The sequence below is a fragment of the Terrapene carolina genome, unplaced genomic scaffold (assembly GCF_002925995.2).
Source record: "Terrapene carolina triunguis isolate 2854851 unplaced genomic scaffold, T_m_triunguis-2.0 Scaffold96, whole genome shotgun sequence".
In the NCBI taxonomy this organism is placed as follows: domain Eukaryota; kingdom Metazoa; phylum Chordata; order Testudines; family Emydidae; genus Terrapene; species Terrapene triunguis.
Window position 1 is genome coordinate 73,760,941 of NW_020664447.1, and position 19,352 is coordinate 73,780,292.

General features: G+C 39.3%; 1 protein-coding gene across 1 annotated transcript in view; it reads right to left on the reverse strand.

Moving 5' to 3' along the window:
- Window positions 1–13,978: 13,978 nt before the first annotated feature.
- PRIMA1 (proline rich membrane anchor 1) overlaps window positions 13,979–19,352 on the reverse strand; it is a 61,315-nt gene continuing 55,941 nt past the window's right edge. Inside the window, exon 4 of the mRNA XM_024197116.1 lies at window positions 13,979–14,234. Within this exon, the coding sequence (XP_024052884.1) occupies window positions 14,138–14,234 (97 nt within the window). The 3' untranslated portion in view covers window positions 13,979–14,137. The remainder of the gene's footprint in view (window positions 14,235–19,352) is intronic.

Here is a 19,352-nt window from a genome sequence, read left to right on the forward strand (position 1 = left end):
TGGCTTCATCTTATCCATCTAAAAAATTGGGTTACTTTTGTACCCATAACACCAGTCATGTAATATTTCACTTGTGTGGGCAAAACACTTTGAGATCATTAGATAGTGTATGGGCAGTCTGGTCTCAGATAGGAGGTGAGGGGATGGAGCATGCTCATTTCAGATGGAACTTTGCTGCCAAATTCCTACAAGTGTCTACTTAGGGTGTGCAAACTACAACTTCTCAGAGGTTTACAACGTAGCCGGATTTGGATATTTTTTCTCAGGACAGCAAAAGACATCCCTGACACCCAGCTGACCTACCTGCCAAATTTCAAGTCCCTTCTCCAAAGCATGGAGTTTTACAGAATTTTAAATGAAATGGTTGTAAGAATTATTTTAACATGGGCAAAACAATGTATTTTCCCCCCATCTCATTCTCAGAAATGGCTGCTTCATTTTAGCAGCCTGAGGCAGACACCCGAACAATTTAAATTTGGCAAAGTAATAAGCAACTGAAAACAGGCTATTATGATGAAATGTGTTGGGCAACATTAACTCTAGGCGATACTACCAACAGCATGCATGCACGTGTGTGTATATAAGTAAAATTTATTTAGTTTAGTGTCTTGATCATTCATCTTAACTTGGTCCAGCATAATAATTCTTAGAGCAAAATGGGTGCGAGTATTGTACATCCTTGACAGTTTCTGTATGTACATTCTCTGCTAGGGAAATTCCCAGTTAGTAAGATCTGCTGGGTTGACAACCTGTTTTGCATCAGTGGAACAACTCAAAGGGGATATAGCCAACCCAAGAATTGGGCCTTAAGAATCCAAGATGCTTTTATCAGCCTTGTCTCCAAATGACCTTAGCCAAAATGAATGACTTTGTTCAGCCAAAGGTTGAGTCCACCAGAAGAGGATTTTGCCTGGCAGCCAGCTAGTCAATAGGTTAACATGACCTTGTGCTCCCAGTACAGCTGTGTTGTGGAGGAGACAAATAGCTTCTCTTCAGCTAAATTCAGGCCTTGGCTACACTGGCGCTGTACAGCGCTGCAACTTGCTGCACTCAGGGGTGTGAAAACGCCCCCCCTGAGCGCAGCGAGTACAGTGCTGTAAAGTGCCAGTGTAATCAGAGCCTGCAGCGCTGCACGCTCGCTCGCAGTGCTGCAAGCTACTCCCCTCAGAGAGCTGGAATACATACAGCGCTGCGAGAGAGCTCTCGCAACGCTGGTGGCGCGACTACACTTGCGCTTCACAGCACTGCCGCGGCAGCGCTGGGAAGTCCCAAGTGTAGCCAAGGCCTCAGAGATTGTAGGCGATGCTATATTTTAAGAAAATAAGGACTCAAATCCTCGTGGCTTTAAATTCTGTCATGTTATTGATTTTGTTGTTGAGCATGATGCTTAGCTAATAGTTGAATAGGCAAAAACATCCACACTCATTAAGGAAGTTTTACATGCAGAGTTTTTTCATCAACAGTGCCAACTGATCAGTAATTGATGTGCTTATTTTGAAATACCAACTCTTTTGTCCATCTTGCCAGTAACACCACGTGTTGTGTGTTGCTTGACTTCTTTCAGTGTTTTTGTGCAGAAGTTATTGTGCAAGCTGCTGCCATCTTTGTTTTCTGTGAACAACTTAAGTCTTGAATTCAGCAATTCTTAGGTTGAATTATTCAGACAGTAGAACCTCAGAATTACAAACTGACCTGTCAACCACACACCTCATTTGAAACCAGAAGTACGCAATCAGGCAGCGGCAGAGACCAAAACTAAATAAATAAAATTTTAAAGTACAGTACTGTGTTAAATGTAAACTACTAAAAAAAGTTAATTTTTTTTTTTTTTTTGCCAAGGTAAAGGATCTGTTTCTATGTTTGTTTCATTTAAATTAAGAGGGTTAAAAGCAGCATTTTTCTTCTGCAGGGTAAAGTTTCAAAGCTGTCTATATTAATGTTCAGTTGTAAACTTTTGAAGAACAACCATAATGTTTTGTTCAGAGTTACAAACATTTCAGAGTTCCGAACAACCTCCATTCCTGTGGTGTTCATAACTCTGAGGTTCTACTGTACAAATAATTCCACTGAAGTGCTACTCAATATGACTGAGGTTTGCAGAAAGGAAGGATGTTTTCTTTGGCTCAAGCACTGGACTAGGACTTTGGAGTTCTGGGTTTAATCCTTGCTTTGTTACAGACTTCCTGAGTGACCTTGAGCAAGTCACTTAATCTCTGTGCCTCAATTTCCTGCCTGTAAAATGAGCATGATAATACCTCCTCGCCTCCATCTTTTCTTTGTCTGTTTAGACTGTAGGCTCTTCAGGGCAGGGACTTTCTCCTGCTATGTGTATGAACAGTGCAGTGGAGCCTTGATCTCAATTCTTAGGTGCTTTGGTAAAACATTCAACAGTAAGAAGAATCAGGCCTTTAATGAGCTGCTGCAAGTCCATTCCGTTTTGTTTTCTAAATGCCTGCCTTGCTGCTATCATTAGAGGTATAACAGATGGGCTGTCCGGTGCATTTGTATTTTAATCTCCCTCTGAAGAGAAGATACAAGCCCTTGAAGTATTCTATTAAGCAGATGACTGCAAATGAGGTGTGAACCTACTAATCGGAATATACACTTCACACTGTCCTTTGCATTTTTTCCCCCAGGAGGCATTGATTAAGTAAGGGCTTTTCTGGGATTTTAAACACTGGGATTTTTACTTGGCCTGCTAATGCTGTCAGGTCTAGTTTGCTGCTGAAACAGTTCAGGCTTTGATACTGGACAATGCATGAATGTTTAAATTGCTTGAAATGTCTAATTGAATTATCCTCAAATTACAAACCCAAATGGGAAAGGCTGTCTCTAGCTCACAGGCTCATTCACTTGGACGTGTGTGCCATTCTGCTGCTTTTCTTTTCACTCTCTATTCGCTTCTGACTATGTTTGTGTTAAATGAAACCTTAAATACTGAAAGCATTTCTGAGTGGGGGGGGGGAGAAAGAGGGGGGGAGTGACGCTGAACTTCTACCATTTAAAGAGAAATGCACCCACAATTCCACTTGAAGTCTTATTACCAGGCACAAAACCTAGTTCTTCATACTTCTATCAGGTAATGTGAAAGCAAACCAGCCAGCTCCTTTTTACAATTAGCCTTCCTTTCTCTAGACAGGTCACAGATAATATATTATATATACAGACATTCATAAATACCCCTTATCCAGTCCCACTAAAGGTGTATAGGTTAAAGAAACTAACAGCAGAAAGAAGGTGTGGCATGTGTCAGTCATAACAGGACTGGTATATTCTAGCACTACTATTCATACACAGCTGTAGAAGCTAAAAGTCTGACTCAGCTTCCATTTTAAATTGCTAATGGAGGGGGAAATGAATCCTAGATATGAGTATGACCCTGTTCCCCCTGCACACTGGCTGCACTGAAGGGAGTTCTCACTAGAAACTTTTGCCATGATAAAAATGTCGGTCGGGGTAACATACATATGCGATATTTGTATATTGGCAAAAGTCCTAGTATAAACAGTTATACCAACAAAATGCTTTTGCTGAGAGAGCTTATTTCAGACAGAGAACTGGTATAAGCTTTACAGCCAAAGCATATTTTTTGCTGTCAGAAGCTGTCTACAGTAGGAGGTTTGCTGGCATAGCTATACCAGCAAACCTTTTCTAATGTAGACTAGACCTAAGATGCATTTCCCTCCAGTGCTACACCTTTCACATACTGCCTCCCTCCCCCATCTTTGTGTGCTGCTGGCCCTCTCCCCTGTTACACACCTTTTGGCTCCCACGAGTCATAATTTAGCTCTTCGTGTAAGAAGTTCCTGCTACAGTTAAGTGGTATATGAATCAGTCAATAGTAAAAGGCTGAGGAGTAAATACTCTGGCACCTTCCCTCCTGAGACTGAGGCCATGTCTACATTACACAGTTGTGTTGACAAAAGGCAGCTTTCGTCAACAAAACAGTGGGAGTGTACATTGCTCAGAGTCATAGTCCTTCGTAGGACGAGGCGATTAATGGTCCTGCGCGCTTGCATCACTGCAACTCCCATGGTGGAGTTCCCAACTCCAAACTGGTTGTGACTGATCGGTAGCAGTCTGGAGTTGTCAGCTTCCACACAGCGATTGCCACTTGCTTCTCCACCATGCAAAAACAGTTTAATTACAGTGGTGGATGATCATCAACATAAATTAAGTCGACTTAACTTTGTAGTGTAGACATAGCCTGAGTGTGGTACCAGCACAGAATTCTCAGTCTCCATGTAAAGACTTGTTCATTTTCATATGATGGCAGGGCAGTGTCACAAAACTAGACTGATGTGCTCTCCTTCTTGCTAATGTAATGAGTCTTATTTGTAACACTAAAGAGAATCATTAATCTTTATTTCAACCTGTGCTGAGGTCCAGAATAGGAACTTGATATGGTGCTTTCTAAGGAGATGGGAGAGGTTTCTAAATCTGACAATGAATGTTGCTCTTTAAATATGACACAGAATAAAAAGTTTGTAACACACTAGATTTTTTTATACTTAGTATTTGTCTTGAATACTAACAGTTAATTAGATTTGGGTCACCTTTAAGGGCAGCTGTTGCATTAGTTTGAAATTAGATAATTTTTATGGAACAAAAATGGCTATTAAAGGCATAATAGCCATAGAAAGGATATTAAGATGCCAGATATGATGCTTGTTAAATAAAAGACCTGATATGTGTATAGGAGAAATATTTTTGGTGGTCAGAAGAACATTTAAACTAATGAATTCTAGCAATTGATTAATACCCCATAATTCTCTCTCTCTTTTTTTTTTTAAGACCATGCCCCCTGGCCTTTCCAAGTGTGACCACTTTAAAGTATCTGTCAGACACAAAGGAAGTTGTAGTTTAAAAAGTAATTGTAGTGGACATCTTCCATTAAAATGCTGGGGTCCTCAGCAGAACTTGTCTCCAAATGAAACCACTGAAATGCACTTGATCATGATTATGCAGAGAGAACCCAAATCCCATAATACACTGCAATACCACTCATTATAACTCTCTCTCTGTCTCTTTGAACAATATTAAAACACAGTTACGTGGTTATTCCATTGGTATCACACAGAAAGCTTGGTTCCCAGTGACTGGCCGATAGAGACGAGGCACACCACAAGTCTTTCTGGGGACGATTTGACTTGCCATTTCCTTTATTATTTATGAATGCTTTCAGTTATGCTCAGAAACTTTGTTACAAGTATTGAGTCAAATTCTCCTCTGCAGTAATCTAAGCATATTTATACTATATATTGATTTGGCTCATTCTAGTCTACTAGTAATTTTATTAGAAGTCTGAAATTTTCACTCCTTTGCTTAAATGATCATTTCGCTCGTACATTTGACCAAATCATTAAAAGTCTAGGCAATTGATCAAACGAGTGACAATTATGGATTGACTTTTTTTTACTAACCTGGGCAAACTAAAGAATAATGAATTTTTGAATGTTAACTTTTTGTAGTTTTGCTATAACTGTGGCTTACCTTTTTAGTGACTGTTCTCCAGAATCACCACCTGTTCATACCAGGGACTCCTCTTCAATACTACAGCATCAGTGTTTCTTCTTCACCCAGACTGGGAGGTGTGGCGATGTATCAGAGATCTTTTCTTTGCCTCTGGAAGCTGCAGTGGGGCTCTCCTGTGGTTACATCTTTATCCCCTTTGAGTGCAAAGGCTTCTGACATGGATGTGTATATTCTTCACAATATAGGCCACTTCCTTTCTCACCTGAGTGGAGGGGGAGGTGCCAGTCCTTTAATTTGCTTTCAGTTGAGTGCCTCACATTTCACAATGCCCAGGTTCTTATACCAGAGAAAGCATTATTTTCCATATTATTGACACATTTAAATGTGCTAGCAGCATGTAAGATATTAAGTCTGGGCGTACAATGTGCTGTAAGGACAGTGTCTTAGTGAAAACTAGCAATGAACATACTAGTTCACAAGGGGTTTCTATTTTATGCTCTTGTCAGTTGCTCAATTTGTTTTCCTTTTTTTTTCTCCTCCTGTTTTCAGTCAAGCTTAACTCTGCATTTCCTGACTTCAGTTTGTCCAATTTCCTCAAATCAGATTGTAACTTTAGCCCCTTCATCACCCTTGAATTTTAATAAAAAAAATCTGGGAAGGAGAAGAAATCAAGTGGATTGCAACAGCAAGATAAAGAAAGCTAGAACAGCTCGATAAAGCGGGGGAAGTGTTGTAGGATGATAGGGCACAAGGCAAAATGGCAGGGAGAGAGAGTTGGAGAGAGGAGGTACATGGGTCTAGGTGATGTGCAAGGAGAAACCAGAAAGGTGGGTGGCCAGGAAACTTGCATGATCAAAGAGGCAAGCCACAATCAGACAGTTCATGCAGTTTTATGCCTAGAATATTCATTTTTAATAGGTCTGGGGCAAAATCTCATCCCCATTGAAGTCAATGGGAATTTTGCCTTTAATTTCATGAAGGCTGAGATTTTACCTCCTCTCTACAAGTGGTTTAACACTCTTTGGATGATGTCCTGGCCCTATTGAAGTAAATGGCAAAACTCCCATTGACTTCAACACACATTCCTTTGTTTAGGATAGGCCTGTTTAACAACTTTTGTGAACATGTGCTAATAACATCATAGAATCATACAAGCGTAAGACTGGAAAGGACCTCAAATAGGTCATCTAGTCTAGTCCCCAGCACTCATGGCAGTACTATGTAATAACTAGATCATCCCTGACAGGTGTTTGTCTAAGCTGTTCTTAAAAACCTCCAATGATGGAGATTCCACACTTTCCCTAGGCAATTTGTTCCAGTGCTTATCTCCATAACAGGACATTTTTCCTAATGTCCAACCTAAACCACCCTTTCTGCAATTTAAGCCCTTTCTTCTTGTCCTATCCTCGGAGGTTAAGGAGAACATCTTTTCTCCCTCCTTGTAACAACCTTTTATGTACTTGAAAACTGTTTTCATGTCTCCCTCTGTCTTCTCTTCTCCTGAGTAAGCAAATGCAATTTTTTCAATCTTTCCTGATAGGTCATGTTTTCTAGACCTTTAGTTGTTTTTGTTTCTCTTCTCTGGACTTTCTCCAATTTGTCCACATCTTTCCTGAAATGTGGACACAGTGCTCCAGTTGAGGCCTAAGCAGTGCAGAATAGAGTGGAACAATTATTTATGTCTTGCTTACAACACTCCTGCTAATACATCCCACAATGATGTTTTTTTGTTTTGTTTTTGTTTTTTGCAAGTGTTTTACTATTGACTCATGTTTAGCTTGTGATGCACTATAACCCTCCCTTTCTGCAGTACTCCTTCCTAGGCAGTCATTTCCCATTTTGTATGTGTGCTATAGCCACTCATCAGCACCCTCCCCCTCTCCCCCAGCATCTCCCACCTGCTCGTGATCAGCTGTTCAGTGGTGTGCAGGAGGTGCTGGGGGGGAGGAGGAGGAGCTGGGGCAGAAAGAGGCGGGGTGGGGGCAAGGGCTTGGGGGAAAGGGTGGAGTGGGGGTCGAGCACCCCCCGGGAACTCAGAAAGTCAGCGCCTCTGCGTGCAGTTGATTGTTCCTTCCTAAATGGAGTACTTTGCATTTGTCCTTATTGAATGTCATCCTCTTTATTTCAGATAGATCCTTGCAGGACCCTGCTCGATATGCCCTTCCAGCTTGACTGTAAACCACTGATGACTACTCTCTTGGAACAGTTTTCCAAACAGTTATGCCCCCAGCTTATAGCAGCTATATCTAGGGCAGTTGTATTTCCCTAGTTTGTTTAGGAGAAGGTCATGTAAGACAGAATCAAAAGACTTACTAAAGTGAAGCTATACCACATCTACCACTTCCACCCTATCCACAAGGCTTGTTACCCTGGCAAAGACAATTATTCGGTTAGTCTGACACAACTTGTTCTTGACAAATCCATGCTGTTACTTATCACCTTCTTATCTTCTAGGGGTTGGCAAATTGATTGCTTGATTATTTGCTCCATTATCTTTCTGGATACTGAAAGTAAGCTGACTGGTCTGTAATTCCCTGAGTTGTCCTTATTCCCCTTTTTGTAAATTGGCACCATATTTGCCCCCTTCCAAGTCCTCTGGACTATCTCCCGTCTTCCATGAGGTTTTTGAAGATAATCACTATTGGGTCAGCTATCTCCTCAGTCAGTTCCTTGAATATTCTAGGATGCATTTCAGCAGGCCCTGGTGACTTGAAGTCACCTAACTTGTTTAAGTAATTTTTAACTTATTTCCCTATTCTTTCCCCCTCCATCATACAGTGGGAATTTACAACTTTACATATAAAGTTGCTACGTACATTTCACCATGATATTATTGATCAGTGAGTTATTAGTTGTCAAATGCTACCTCACAAGGCATATTTTGTACAAAGTTTACTGCAGTATAGGGTGCAAATTGTGGTGCTTTGTCACAACTGTGTAATATGATATGATTTATTGCTAAACTTATTAAATTGCAATCAAGAATTTGCATCAATATTGGATTTGTTTTTTTTCAATTCAGAAAGTTCTTTAATTAAACTGGAGTATGAAATCATCTTCAAAGAGCCATCGAAAGCTATTAAGCGTGAAGTAAGCCTGCTATTATACATTTTTGTACTGCACAAGAATCTTCTCTTGGGCATTAAAATCAGCCAAGACCCTTATATATTTGAAGATATGTCCCTGTGCTTCCATACAAAGGGCCAGGTTCTGAGCTGGGGTAAGTTGATGTAGTTCCATTGGAGCATTGGTCCAAACTTGGCAGAACTTTTCCTTTCACTGTTATGAGTGTTAAAATGTTAAGTTATGCTAATACACTTATAAATTGATAATGGTGTGATGGGTAAAGAACATACTCTCAAAATAAGCAGTATTTTTATTAGGCAAGTTTCAGTGGTAGCCGTGTTAGTCTGTATCAGCAAAAAAAAAAACCGAGGAGTCCTTGTGGCACCTTAGAGACTAACGAAAGCTTATGCCCAATTAAATTTGTTAGTCTCTAAGGTGCCACAAGGGCTCCTCATTTTTTTTATTAGGCAAGTTAGAGAAATTCAGTTGAATTTATTCATATTTTCCCCCATATATGATACCATTGAGCCTAATAGATAGAAAATGCCAGGTGCTTTTAACCCTTTTCGGGCAGCTGCAATATTTTACTAGTTTCATTGCTTGGCTCTACCAAAAAGTTACTTCTTCGCCACTTTTCCCTGAAACCAAAAATGTAACGAGTTCCTGGTTCCCATTCGTATGCATCCTGCAGCCTCTTAGTCTAAGATCTGTTGGGGATTAGAGTGTGTAGAGTTGAAAGGTGAAGTCCAGCACAGAAGTCGCACTGTGGGTTCATCATTAAGGCAAGGGAGGGTGATTTCAGTACTAAGCATCTGGTATCGAGATTTTGGCTGATGCAGTACATGTATCCATGTCTAGGAAGCTCTGGTGAAGAGGATGTAACTGGAACTCAGCTAAATACAGGATGTGGACAATAGCCACAATTTGTTTTGAAATCATAAGGCACTATATTTTTAAACAATTGTAGTTAATACAGGTGACATTAGAAAAGCCCTTAAAAACGTACTTATTTCATTCTGTTTTTCTGTTTCCCTTTGATGCATATAGATTCTCAGCTACTCAAATGACAAGACGCAGGAAACTCTTATAAGTACATTTTTATTTAAAATAAAAATTAATTATGGTGCCTTTTTAAATAGGGTACTGCACAATCTGTATATGCAACACAGTTTTTGGTACAGAACATACTTATTGAGCAATATCCTTAAATTCTAAATATACATTAATGGCTTGTTTGAGAAACATGACAACATTAATTCTGATTTTTTTTTCTCTTTAGTCATTTACCACTGATACAGATTTCCCATAAACAATATTTGTTTTCTTCTGTACATGTGGTACACAGTCAAGAAGGCAGATCTCAGAATATGTACATTCATGCATTAATTTTAACACATTATCTTTGCAGTATAAAATCATATTTTTGTTTGTACAGATGCAGGGAGTATTGTAAATATATATATTTATAATGGGTCTGATTTTTTCCATTGCCTTACACTATGTATAGTAATTTATACCTCTACAAAGTGAGTGTAAAATGCCACCAAATCAGAACAATAGGTTTCTACCCACGTTGTAGAGTGTAAAGGACAACGCACAGTGCAAGGCTGTGGAGAATCAGGTCTGTACATGTATAATCTATACCCTAAACCTAGTAGAACTGTTTGTCCTTTATAGTCTGTTTTTGCAGCTTCTAAGCAGGGTCTGGGCTCTATGCTACTCGTGTGTGTTGTGTCTGAGTTCGCAAGGGACTAAGCACCTTCAACTCTCTTGATGTCGGTGAGGGTTGAGTGCTCGGCACTTTGCAGGATCAGAACCTTTAGAGCTGGTCTCAGCTAGGAGTCCTCGAATTGCAAATATTTATTTAAAATTAGATTTAAGAAGAGAAATCATAGTTAATCCATTGTCTCAGACATCAAATATTCAGGTAGTTTATGTGCAAGTCTGACCATGATTAGGGGTTAAAGCTATAGTCACTAAGGAAAGTCTTGATAACAGAGGAATGCAAATCTAGAAACTCATAACTCTCTGAGCCAGATCCTCATCTAGTGTAAATCACCCTGACTTCCCATCATGAGCCAGATCCTCATCTGGTGTATCTAGCTATACAGGGCCTTTCAACACTTTATCATTTTAGAGGCTAAAAATACACTTTAAATCCTGTGAATTTCTATTTTGAATCACCAATTCCTGCTCTCCAGGTTCACTGTTAAAGTGCAACACTTATCTCCCAAGACTGCTATATTCCTTTTATATTTAATTAAATGTGTAATAAGGGAGCACACAAGCCCCTTTTATTGAAGCTTTGCAGTCTTAAACAAAACCCTGAACTCATCAGAAAGCTTCAGAAGTTGTCCCCCAAGGCATTACCTCACTGGCCTCTCCTTTCTGAAGATTGGAATCTGCTTCCAGTATATTTCTCCCAGTGCCCCTCTCAAGATCCCCTTAAATTTTGTGGCAATGTATTCGACTGCATGTGAGGAAGTCAGGATTCTAAAAGCAGAATTATCCCTGCAGAATTTTCTACCTATTCCAAAAGCATGATCCATGAATGTTCAGAGTAAAGTCTCTTTGGTAAAGCAGAGAGGAGAAATTGCTTATTTTAACTGTTGCTGTCCTAACTTGGCCAGCAAACAATGAAAGAATTTTAGATTTGTTTGTGCACTTCAATGCATTTAAAAAGCATTCAGCAATAAGGGATCAATATTATGGTGAACAACAATTTACAATTCATGTGCCTTAGTATGCTTATTGAAACTGTCCACAAATCTGGCTCCTACTTAGCTCCTATATCGTGCTTGTCATTATATATATCTCAAGCCACTGTCGCAAGGAAGGCAAGTACCATTATTCCCCTGGGGGAAACTGAGGCACAGAGAGGCAAAGTGACTTGCCAAAAATTACATAGCAGGTCCGTGGCACAACTGACAATAAAACCCAGGTCTCCAGAGTCCCTGTCCAGTGCTCTTTCCATTGAAACATGCTGCCTCCCCATTTTGTGTTCACTGTTTAGGTCACACATTCCACTGTAAATAGTTTAGGGAGCATGGGTTACATTTTGATAATATCTTAAGTCATGGGTCAGATTCTCTTTCCATTGAAATCAATGAGATTAGGATTAAGCCCATATGGTCTGTGCTTAGATTTTTTGCAAAAACATACATTTTAATAGACGTAGTGATCTGCAAACCCCTTTGTAATCTTGGCCTTACAGAGCATGTCTTTAAAGCTTTACTAGGAAATAAAGAAAATCAGCGAGCATTAAGATAAGGTGCTATCGGGAGTCTGGACCATGATCATACTATATACTCTCAGCTATGCATGCAACCAGTCTCAAACTGTGGCACAGTTATACGAAAAAATTTTAAAAAATAAAAAAGACAAAACATAAGTAACTACACCAAAATAATCTTATGGATTGAGAAACCTTGAAAGACAGTAACATGTTTTTATTATAGTATTTAGGGGATAATTGCCTTAGGCAATGAATATTTGGAACAGTGGATTCAAATTGTAAATTCTGTTCTTGTTCATTCCACCTAAAAACATATCAGTGTATTTTGTGCAAGCATACAATATAAATACAGCAGAGAAATATATGATCATTCTTGAGGTGAAGGGTTACTTATTTCTTTTCACACTTTGCAGTTGCATTCACTCCACCTCAAGAAAGACTTGACATTTAAAAAATAATATTCATGTACCTAAATTGCTATATAGGGATGACAGGCTGAAAAAATAATCACATAACTCCATAGATTCCTCAACAACAGTATATAGCAGCATTTTGTTTGGTCAGTGAAAGGATACATATATTTACGTATACCCTATCCATTCATTAGGTAATAGAAAACTAGAGATGGGTCTGAACCAAAACTCTTGACCTGAGTACCCCGGAACTTTACTGGGGAAGGGCTTCAGAATCCAAATTTCACAGCTTCCCCATACCTATCCAAAGACTAAACCATGAGACATGGAAAAGCCTCAAACAATGGGGTGTTCGAAATTCAGATCCAAGTTTTGCAACTCAGGCCCGTCCTTATGTAAAACTGAAAATATCAACATGTTTCGGTACTGACATGCTTAATGCCAACGTGCAGTTACTTTATTTAATGAGACTGCAGTGGCTTGTTTGAGTTTTTCAAAGACACAGAGACGAAGTATTATTGAAGCTTGACAGCAAGATGAGAAGCCAGAGTGTGGTATAACTTTCTTTTCACTGCATTGCTACTTTCAGTACAGTGATAAATGGAGACCTACAAATTGAATGACAAAAACAAAATTTCCAAACATCCTATGTCAGAATACTGTAGACTAAACACTGGCCTTTACCCTAGGGGATTACTGATTAAGTCTAACCTGAGATCCTAAGTGAAATGAGTCTGGTGGATTCAGCTTCACTTTTAATAATCTGCAATCCATGTCACAAAAAGGTACAACACAAAGCTATCACATAGAATTTGGCACAATTGGCAGTCTCTGCTCAGGAAATGCAGAGGACTGAGCTAACACGGGCACATCGATTTACTAGTCACTAGTAAATAGTCCTCTAAGTCAGGCCTACAAAGTCCTTGGTGGGCCAGCTCAGGAAATGAGAAACCTTCAGGAAATGACACTTGTTTTCTGCCCCAGCAGCTGATCAGTGGATAGATAAGGAGGACTTCAGTTTCCAGTGCTGCTAGTCCTTTCAACATGGTCAAGCCCAAATATTCACTCCAAACTGTAAACAAAATCCTTTCTAGAGGGATTCTCTGATGGATCTGTGTGGTGCAAATACAGTAAATGTGCAGAACGTCATGAGGAGGAGAAATCTAGAACTTGTTTAAGGCTAGGAAATAAAGGATATGCAGGGGAAAATAGAGGTTGATTATGAAGAAAGTGTTCAAATCACCTTTAATATTATCTTATCTTTAATAAACTATGCTAATTGCCAATGATCATACTTTGACTTCTTTTGTTTGAAAAGTCTTCAGCCATGGAAATTGCATAGTCACCAGACTGCAGCTGTATTTCCTGGGTTAACTCACAAATTCATGCAATTTTTGGTTGCTTGGTGGATTAACGGAAACCCTTTTCCTTCTAATAACAAAATAATAGTTAATTGAGACTATGAAGCTTCTAGCTTGTAAAAGAAAACACTGCACAAGCTGGGGAAGCATGCAGGTCAAGACTTCCACCCTCTGAATCTCAGACCCATTTATAATAAGTTGCTGCAACTCTGACATATCACCTTCACATCAAAGAACCCTATTTAAGCAGCTCTTTGTGGACAATCAAAAATAAAGAGAGGGGGAAAAAACAGAAGCTGGAGGCATCATGATGTTGCTTTCAACAGATGTGGCATGCAGTGATTATGCCTTTGTGAGGTCTTTTTTTCTGGGTAGCCCTGATTGGCAAGTTTATCTTCCCTTTGACAATCAGCAAGGCTGAAGAGCAGTCTGCTTTTCTTCTCTGAATAACTGATACGTGCACTATTCCCGAAATGAAGTCCATGGCCACAGAGCTCCTTTCATTTCCTTATTTCACCCACCTTGCATACTTTGTGTGTGTGCTTTTAAAGTTTAACACCTCCCATGTCTTGTGGGGGTCCTGGGGATTATACTACTGCATTATCAACTGTTTTGTTGTTCTGGGAGGACGTCATTGCATATTCAGCTCGACTTGTTCCATTCTCTTCTTTTCTCAGTGGTTTCCTTGGGTGATCACAAGTTCAAGGACAAATGGGGAAGGGAAGAAGAAAGGACAGAGAAACATCTTCATTATGAATACAGACTGAAAACAAGGACATTTCAGAAGTGTCCTAGGCTAATAATTAGAATGTTTTCTAGACAACAAAATGTTTTATTTTACCCCTTTCTGAATATAGGTCAAATCAGATATTGTTTTCCTCCAACCTTCTGCTCTCCCTAGAACATGTTGATTCAGTTACTTATGTCGTATCATAGACTCTTTGGCTTTTCAGTCCCAATCAGTATTTAAATATGTGAGTGAATTTGCTTGCTGGAAAGACAGCCTTTGGAAAAAGAATTCATGATTTAGCTAGCAAGCAGTATGTCCTGAGTAGGGGCATTGCAAGTTTTCTCACACCCCCGCCACCATAGTGCTTCAAATTTGTCCTGGAGAGAGCGCATATTGGGTTGAGAAAGTAGCTCTGTCTCCATGCTTGTTCAGTCCTTGGCCTTTCTCTTGAAAGAACCAAGTAATGCAAACTGTGATGATGGAGAAACAGGTCCACGAGGAACTGAATTTCACCTCATTTCACATAACCCACTGAACAGTCATAATGTGACAGTTTTCAGTTGGTAACAAAATGGGTTAGATTTGAACCAGTGACTTGAAGGTGAAAAGCTGTGCATACTGTGATCCATTCCGTCCGGTCAGGCTAACAGTTGAACCTGCCACTCTTTTTTTACCACTGTCATTAGTTGGTAACAGTCTACAACTTTCAGCTCTGGTAGTGGCGCACTTCCAGAAATGTGCTGTAGGGGTAGAAATCTCTACCGATAAGTAACTGAAACAACCACTGAGCAAACACATCGCTGTTCTATATTTCAAAGGGTCCCTGCAGAGATAGACTTGAGCACAAGTTTCATATCTGAACATTTCCCATAATGTACCATAACCATCTGTGATGCATCCTACCTCCCCCACGAATCCTCTCCTCCAAAGTGGTATACCCTTCATGTAAACATGACTGTAAAAGGTACATCATACAGCAAGGGCAAAAGCACTAGTGGTTTTCATAAAGATGTTGGCTTTTAGCTTAAGGCACTTCTACTTGTTTTGTATGGCCAAGAAGACTAGAGGAGCAAATATAATATACCATTAAAGTATCTGGTATTGTTTTGAGATGGTTTTGCAAGGTAAAGCACCAGAAATAAATTATTAATACCAAGACAATTCAATACAGTACAGGTTCAATGGGGAAAAACGTTAGTTGAAGGGTTTATGATGACTGATTACAAGACAACAAATTTGTTCCAGTAATAATGTACACAGCACCTTTTTGCATTTCCTAGCTGCTGAGTTAAGGCTTGTTAATATTAATTGTGGTTCCAGCTGTTAGAGTCAATAGTATTGGAAGGGAAAATTACAAAGCTTTGTTGAGCTCTTTTTTGGTGATTATGTGCACACTTGTCTGTAATTGAAACACATTTGCTCTGGTTCTATACCTATATTTAGTTATATTAAAAAGCACCCAACCCATCTGTCATCTCTCTGAGAAGAGGAATGAAGAACTGAATGGTGCCAGACCTTTTTGCTCTTCCTCTCTCCTTCCTATTAGAAACAGAGGAACAATTTTGTGAATTATTTTTAAATCCTAATTTTTTCAATATTCAATTTTGTAAAAATTTCAAAATCTGAAATTCAGCCCTATAGTTGTTGAAAAATGGGGGAATTTTGACCATCTTTCTATCTTATCTATTCCCCATCTTTTTATGTCTAACACCTTTCTACTTTTCTCTGATTGCATTCTCTCTCTTTTTCTGCCTTCTGCATCTTTCTTCACTGCTACATGGGTCTTTTTCTTCTAGTTTTCTCTATAGTTTCTCTTTTTCTGTGTATTACTTCCTTTTTTGAAGCTCTCTTTTTTCACTCTTTTGCCTCTCCATTCTCTTTCCTCCTTTTCATCATCTCCCTATTTCTCTTTTCCTCCCTTTTTGCTTTCTGTTCTCCTTCATACCATCTCATGTTCACTATCCCCACTCTTCCCTAGTTTCTTTTTTTATGTGTGACGCCTATATAGAGCTGGCCTATCCATCTTAAAACTTTCATTGGGAAATTCAGAAAGACCTACCTTCCAGTGGGTGAGGCCTCTCCAACATCAGTAGAACAGAGAGGTCTACAGAGACACCCTATGACTGGCCCTAATACACACTTAAACATTGTGTTTCTAAGAGCTTGAAAATAAAGGAATGGGATGGTATCAAAGTCACGATGGCTTTCTCCACTCATGGCATCCTATTTTGCCTCATCACTGCTTTAGGGTTAACATTAGTAAAGCAAAACAGCTATATTATTGAATATCAATGATATAGCAATTTGAGACGTATACATTTCAGAATTATATTTTTGTTCAGGTATGGAGGAGTGGTATGGTTCACAAATTCAGGAAATGTATTCTCAAATGTATTGCAGGTATATGAATTGTATGCATCAAATTCTCCTCTTAATTACACCAGTGTAATTCCATTGACTTAATGGAGTTACACAAATTTACCAGATTGATTAATTTGACCCTATGTGTCTTAAATGCTATCATCCTTTTCCTACAATACTTAAACTGCCATTATATATGAGGCCTAAGATCATGGGCTCTTGTTTTTCTAGATATTAGCATCATTGAGATCCAGGTATTCAATGAGATTCCATTTTTTTAATAGCATGCTATAGGGGGAATACTTTTATCCCGTTTAGTGTCTGATAAGATGGTCTGTTCCTCACCTCGCTCTGTATAAAACTCTTTGAATCACCTTTAAGATGATGTTCTAGACCAGTGATACTCAGACTGAGGCTCGTGAGCCACAACTGTTATATTATACTCTTTGCAGCACATGATATTAAAACTCTGTGTGATTTAATTATTAATCAGTCTAAGTTATTAACCAATCAGGATGCTTTTACTATGTTATTAACCAATTGTAGTTGATAAAATAATACTTGGTCAGTCATTTTGTTGTGAGAATAATATATAAAAATAGTAACTGAAGCCATGAATTCATACTACTGTGGCTCTTTTGGGTAATGTTGATGCTAATTTGGCTCCTAGACCACTGAAGTCTGAATATCCCTGTGCTACAGCACTGTTATTTACACATTGCCACCTCAGTACTACTTTTCATGGGGTAGGTGCTCCAGAATTAGTGAGAGTGTAAGTGGGGAACTCTTCACATCCATGATACTCACTCAGTGACAGGAGAAACAGCAGTTCTCTAACAAGTGGTTTGCATTTCTTTAAAGTGCAATTTACTACACACAGAACGTTGATGTATAGCAAATCGATCAGTGTACTCTTCATAGAGAACAGTTTCAAATGAAATGTACATGCAGCTCTGCATAGCTTAAAGCAGGTGACTATGGCTCCCAGTACATGCGTGTAATGGTGCTTCAAAGTCAGAGTCCATAATAACCTCTCCACCATGTATGCTTTAATGTGCATGTATCCTAAAATCAAGAGAACATCAGAACAGCCATTTAATGGATACACTTCACATGTTTATAGAACCTAATGTTAAATAAAAGCTTAACATTGAATGGTAAATCATGTTTGTCAGATAAATATACATCCTCTTCTGTGCTAGCTCTCTGCAACACTGAAATGCAACCACAACAATGCAGCGCAAGTGGCATTTTTATGTTCTTTCTTCAGCAAATTTCTTAAAGGAAAAGCATTTTGGGCTCTTGATCTCAGCTAACTAGTGAAAATAGTTTGCCTGTTTTACAAAACCCCTTAGGCCAGATCCTCAGCTGGTGTGCATTTGGCATAGCTCCAGTCACTGTCTCCAGTAGAGCTATCTTGATTTTACACAGAGGACGGTCTGGCCCTATTTATCTCAGTGTGACATGATTTTGAATGGGTGTGTAAGACCTGCTGGCCAAAAAGAATAAAAGATCAGTGGATAATTAATTTAAACAAGAGATTATCATGCCTTGTAATATTTGCCACAAGTAGGTTTATTAAAACTTCAAGAGGCTGGGACCACCTAGAAATGGGAATAAAAGTTTAGTTCAGAATGGCAACATGTCAATTACAAATGTAGGGCCCAAACCTGTGACATGCTCAGCAGCCTGAATGGGAGTTAGTGTCTCTCTGTACATTGAAGCATCTCCGGGCCCCATGCTGAAGAGGCTCCATGTGTGGAATTCACAGCAGCTAAAAGGATCAGGCTCTAAAATTCAGTATCCCCCTAATACTTCAAAAAAAAATTTTTATTATAGAAACACAAAAATGGAGTTTTCAGTGCCTCTGTGAAGTGAAAGCAGGTTTTATGTCTGTTGAGTTCAGCATACAGGAGTAAAAAAATGCAGTAGTATTTCAATGTGCCACAATTCCAAAATATGGTTGCTTAAAAAACTATTTAATATAAATAGAAATAGTCTCTCTTTTTCCTTTGAGAGGCGTGGATAAAAGTAAGAGCCAGCGTAAGTGGCTTTCTGCTACCTTTCTTCCACCCCTCCACTCAACCCTGGAGGCAGCTGGCGTGTCATTTCAGTCCATATAACAAATTCAAGCAACCTCAATAATGACCCATTTAGGGCTGTTCTGTTGGCCCAGGATAGTTGGAGAAAAGCAAACTCCATATTTGAACCCCCATGTGGGCTTTGGGCCAGGAACTGGTGGAGTAAACCTGGCAAGGCTTCCCCTTGCCAATGGAATCCCGAGCTGTCAGCACCATACCCTTTGTGCCATTGGTGCTGTACAAAGAGGGCAGAGCGAACTCGAGGATCAGGCCCTAAATGAAAACTGCTGCCAAGAGGAGAGAAGGCCAAGGGATTGAACATTCCTCTGCAGTGTTAGAAAACCAAGCCCAGATGAGCATTGTGCTAGCACATAGCAAGTGAACAGTGAAGTCTATAGACCCCAAAAATCCCCCAAAAGTCTGCTATCAATGGCCGAAGTGAATGGAATGGAAAAAGTAAACAAACAGCCCCAATAGTGAAAAGTACATACAATTGTTCATTTTCTTTCAATACTAACAATAAAGGTGCTATTAATAACACAGAAATGTGCATTGGACTTAATTCTCCTCACAGCAAAAAAAACTGGTGGAGTTGCTAACTTCGATGAAGTTACTAGCAACAGACATTGG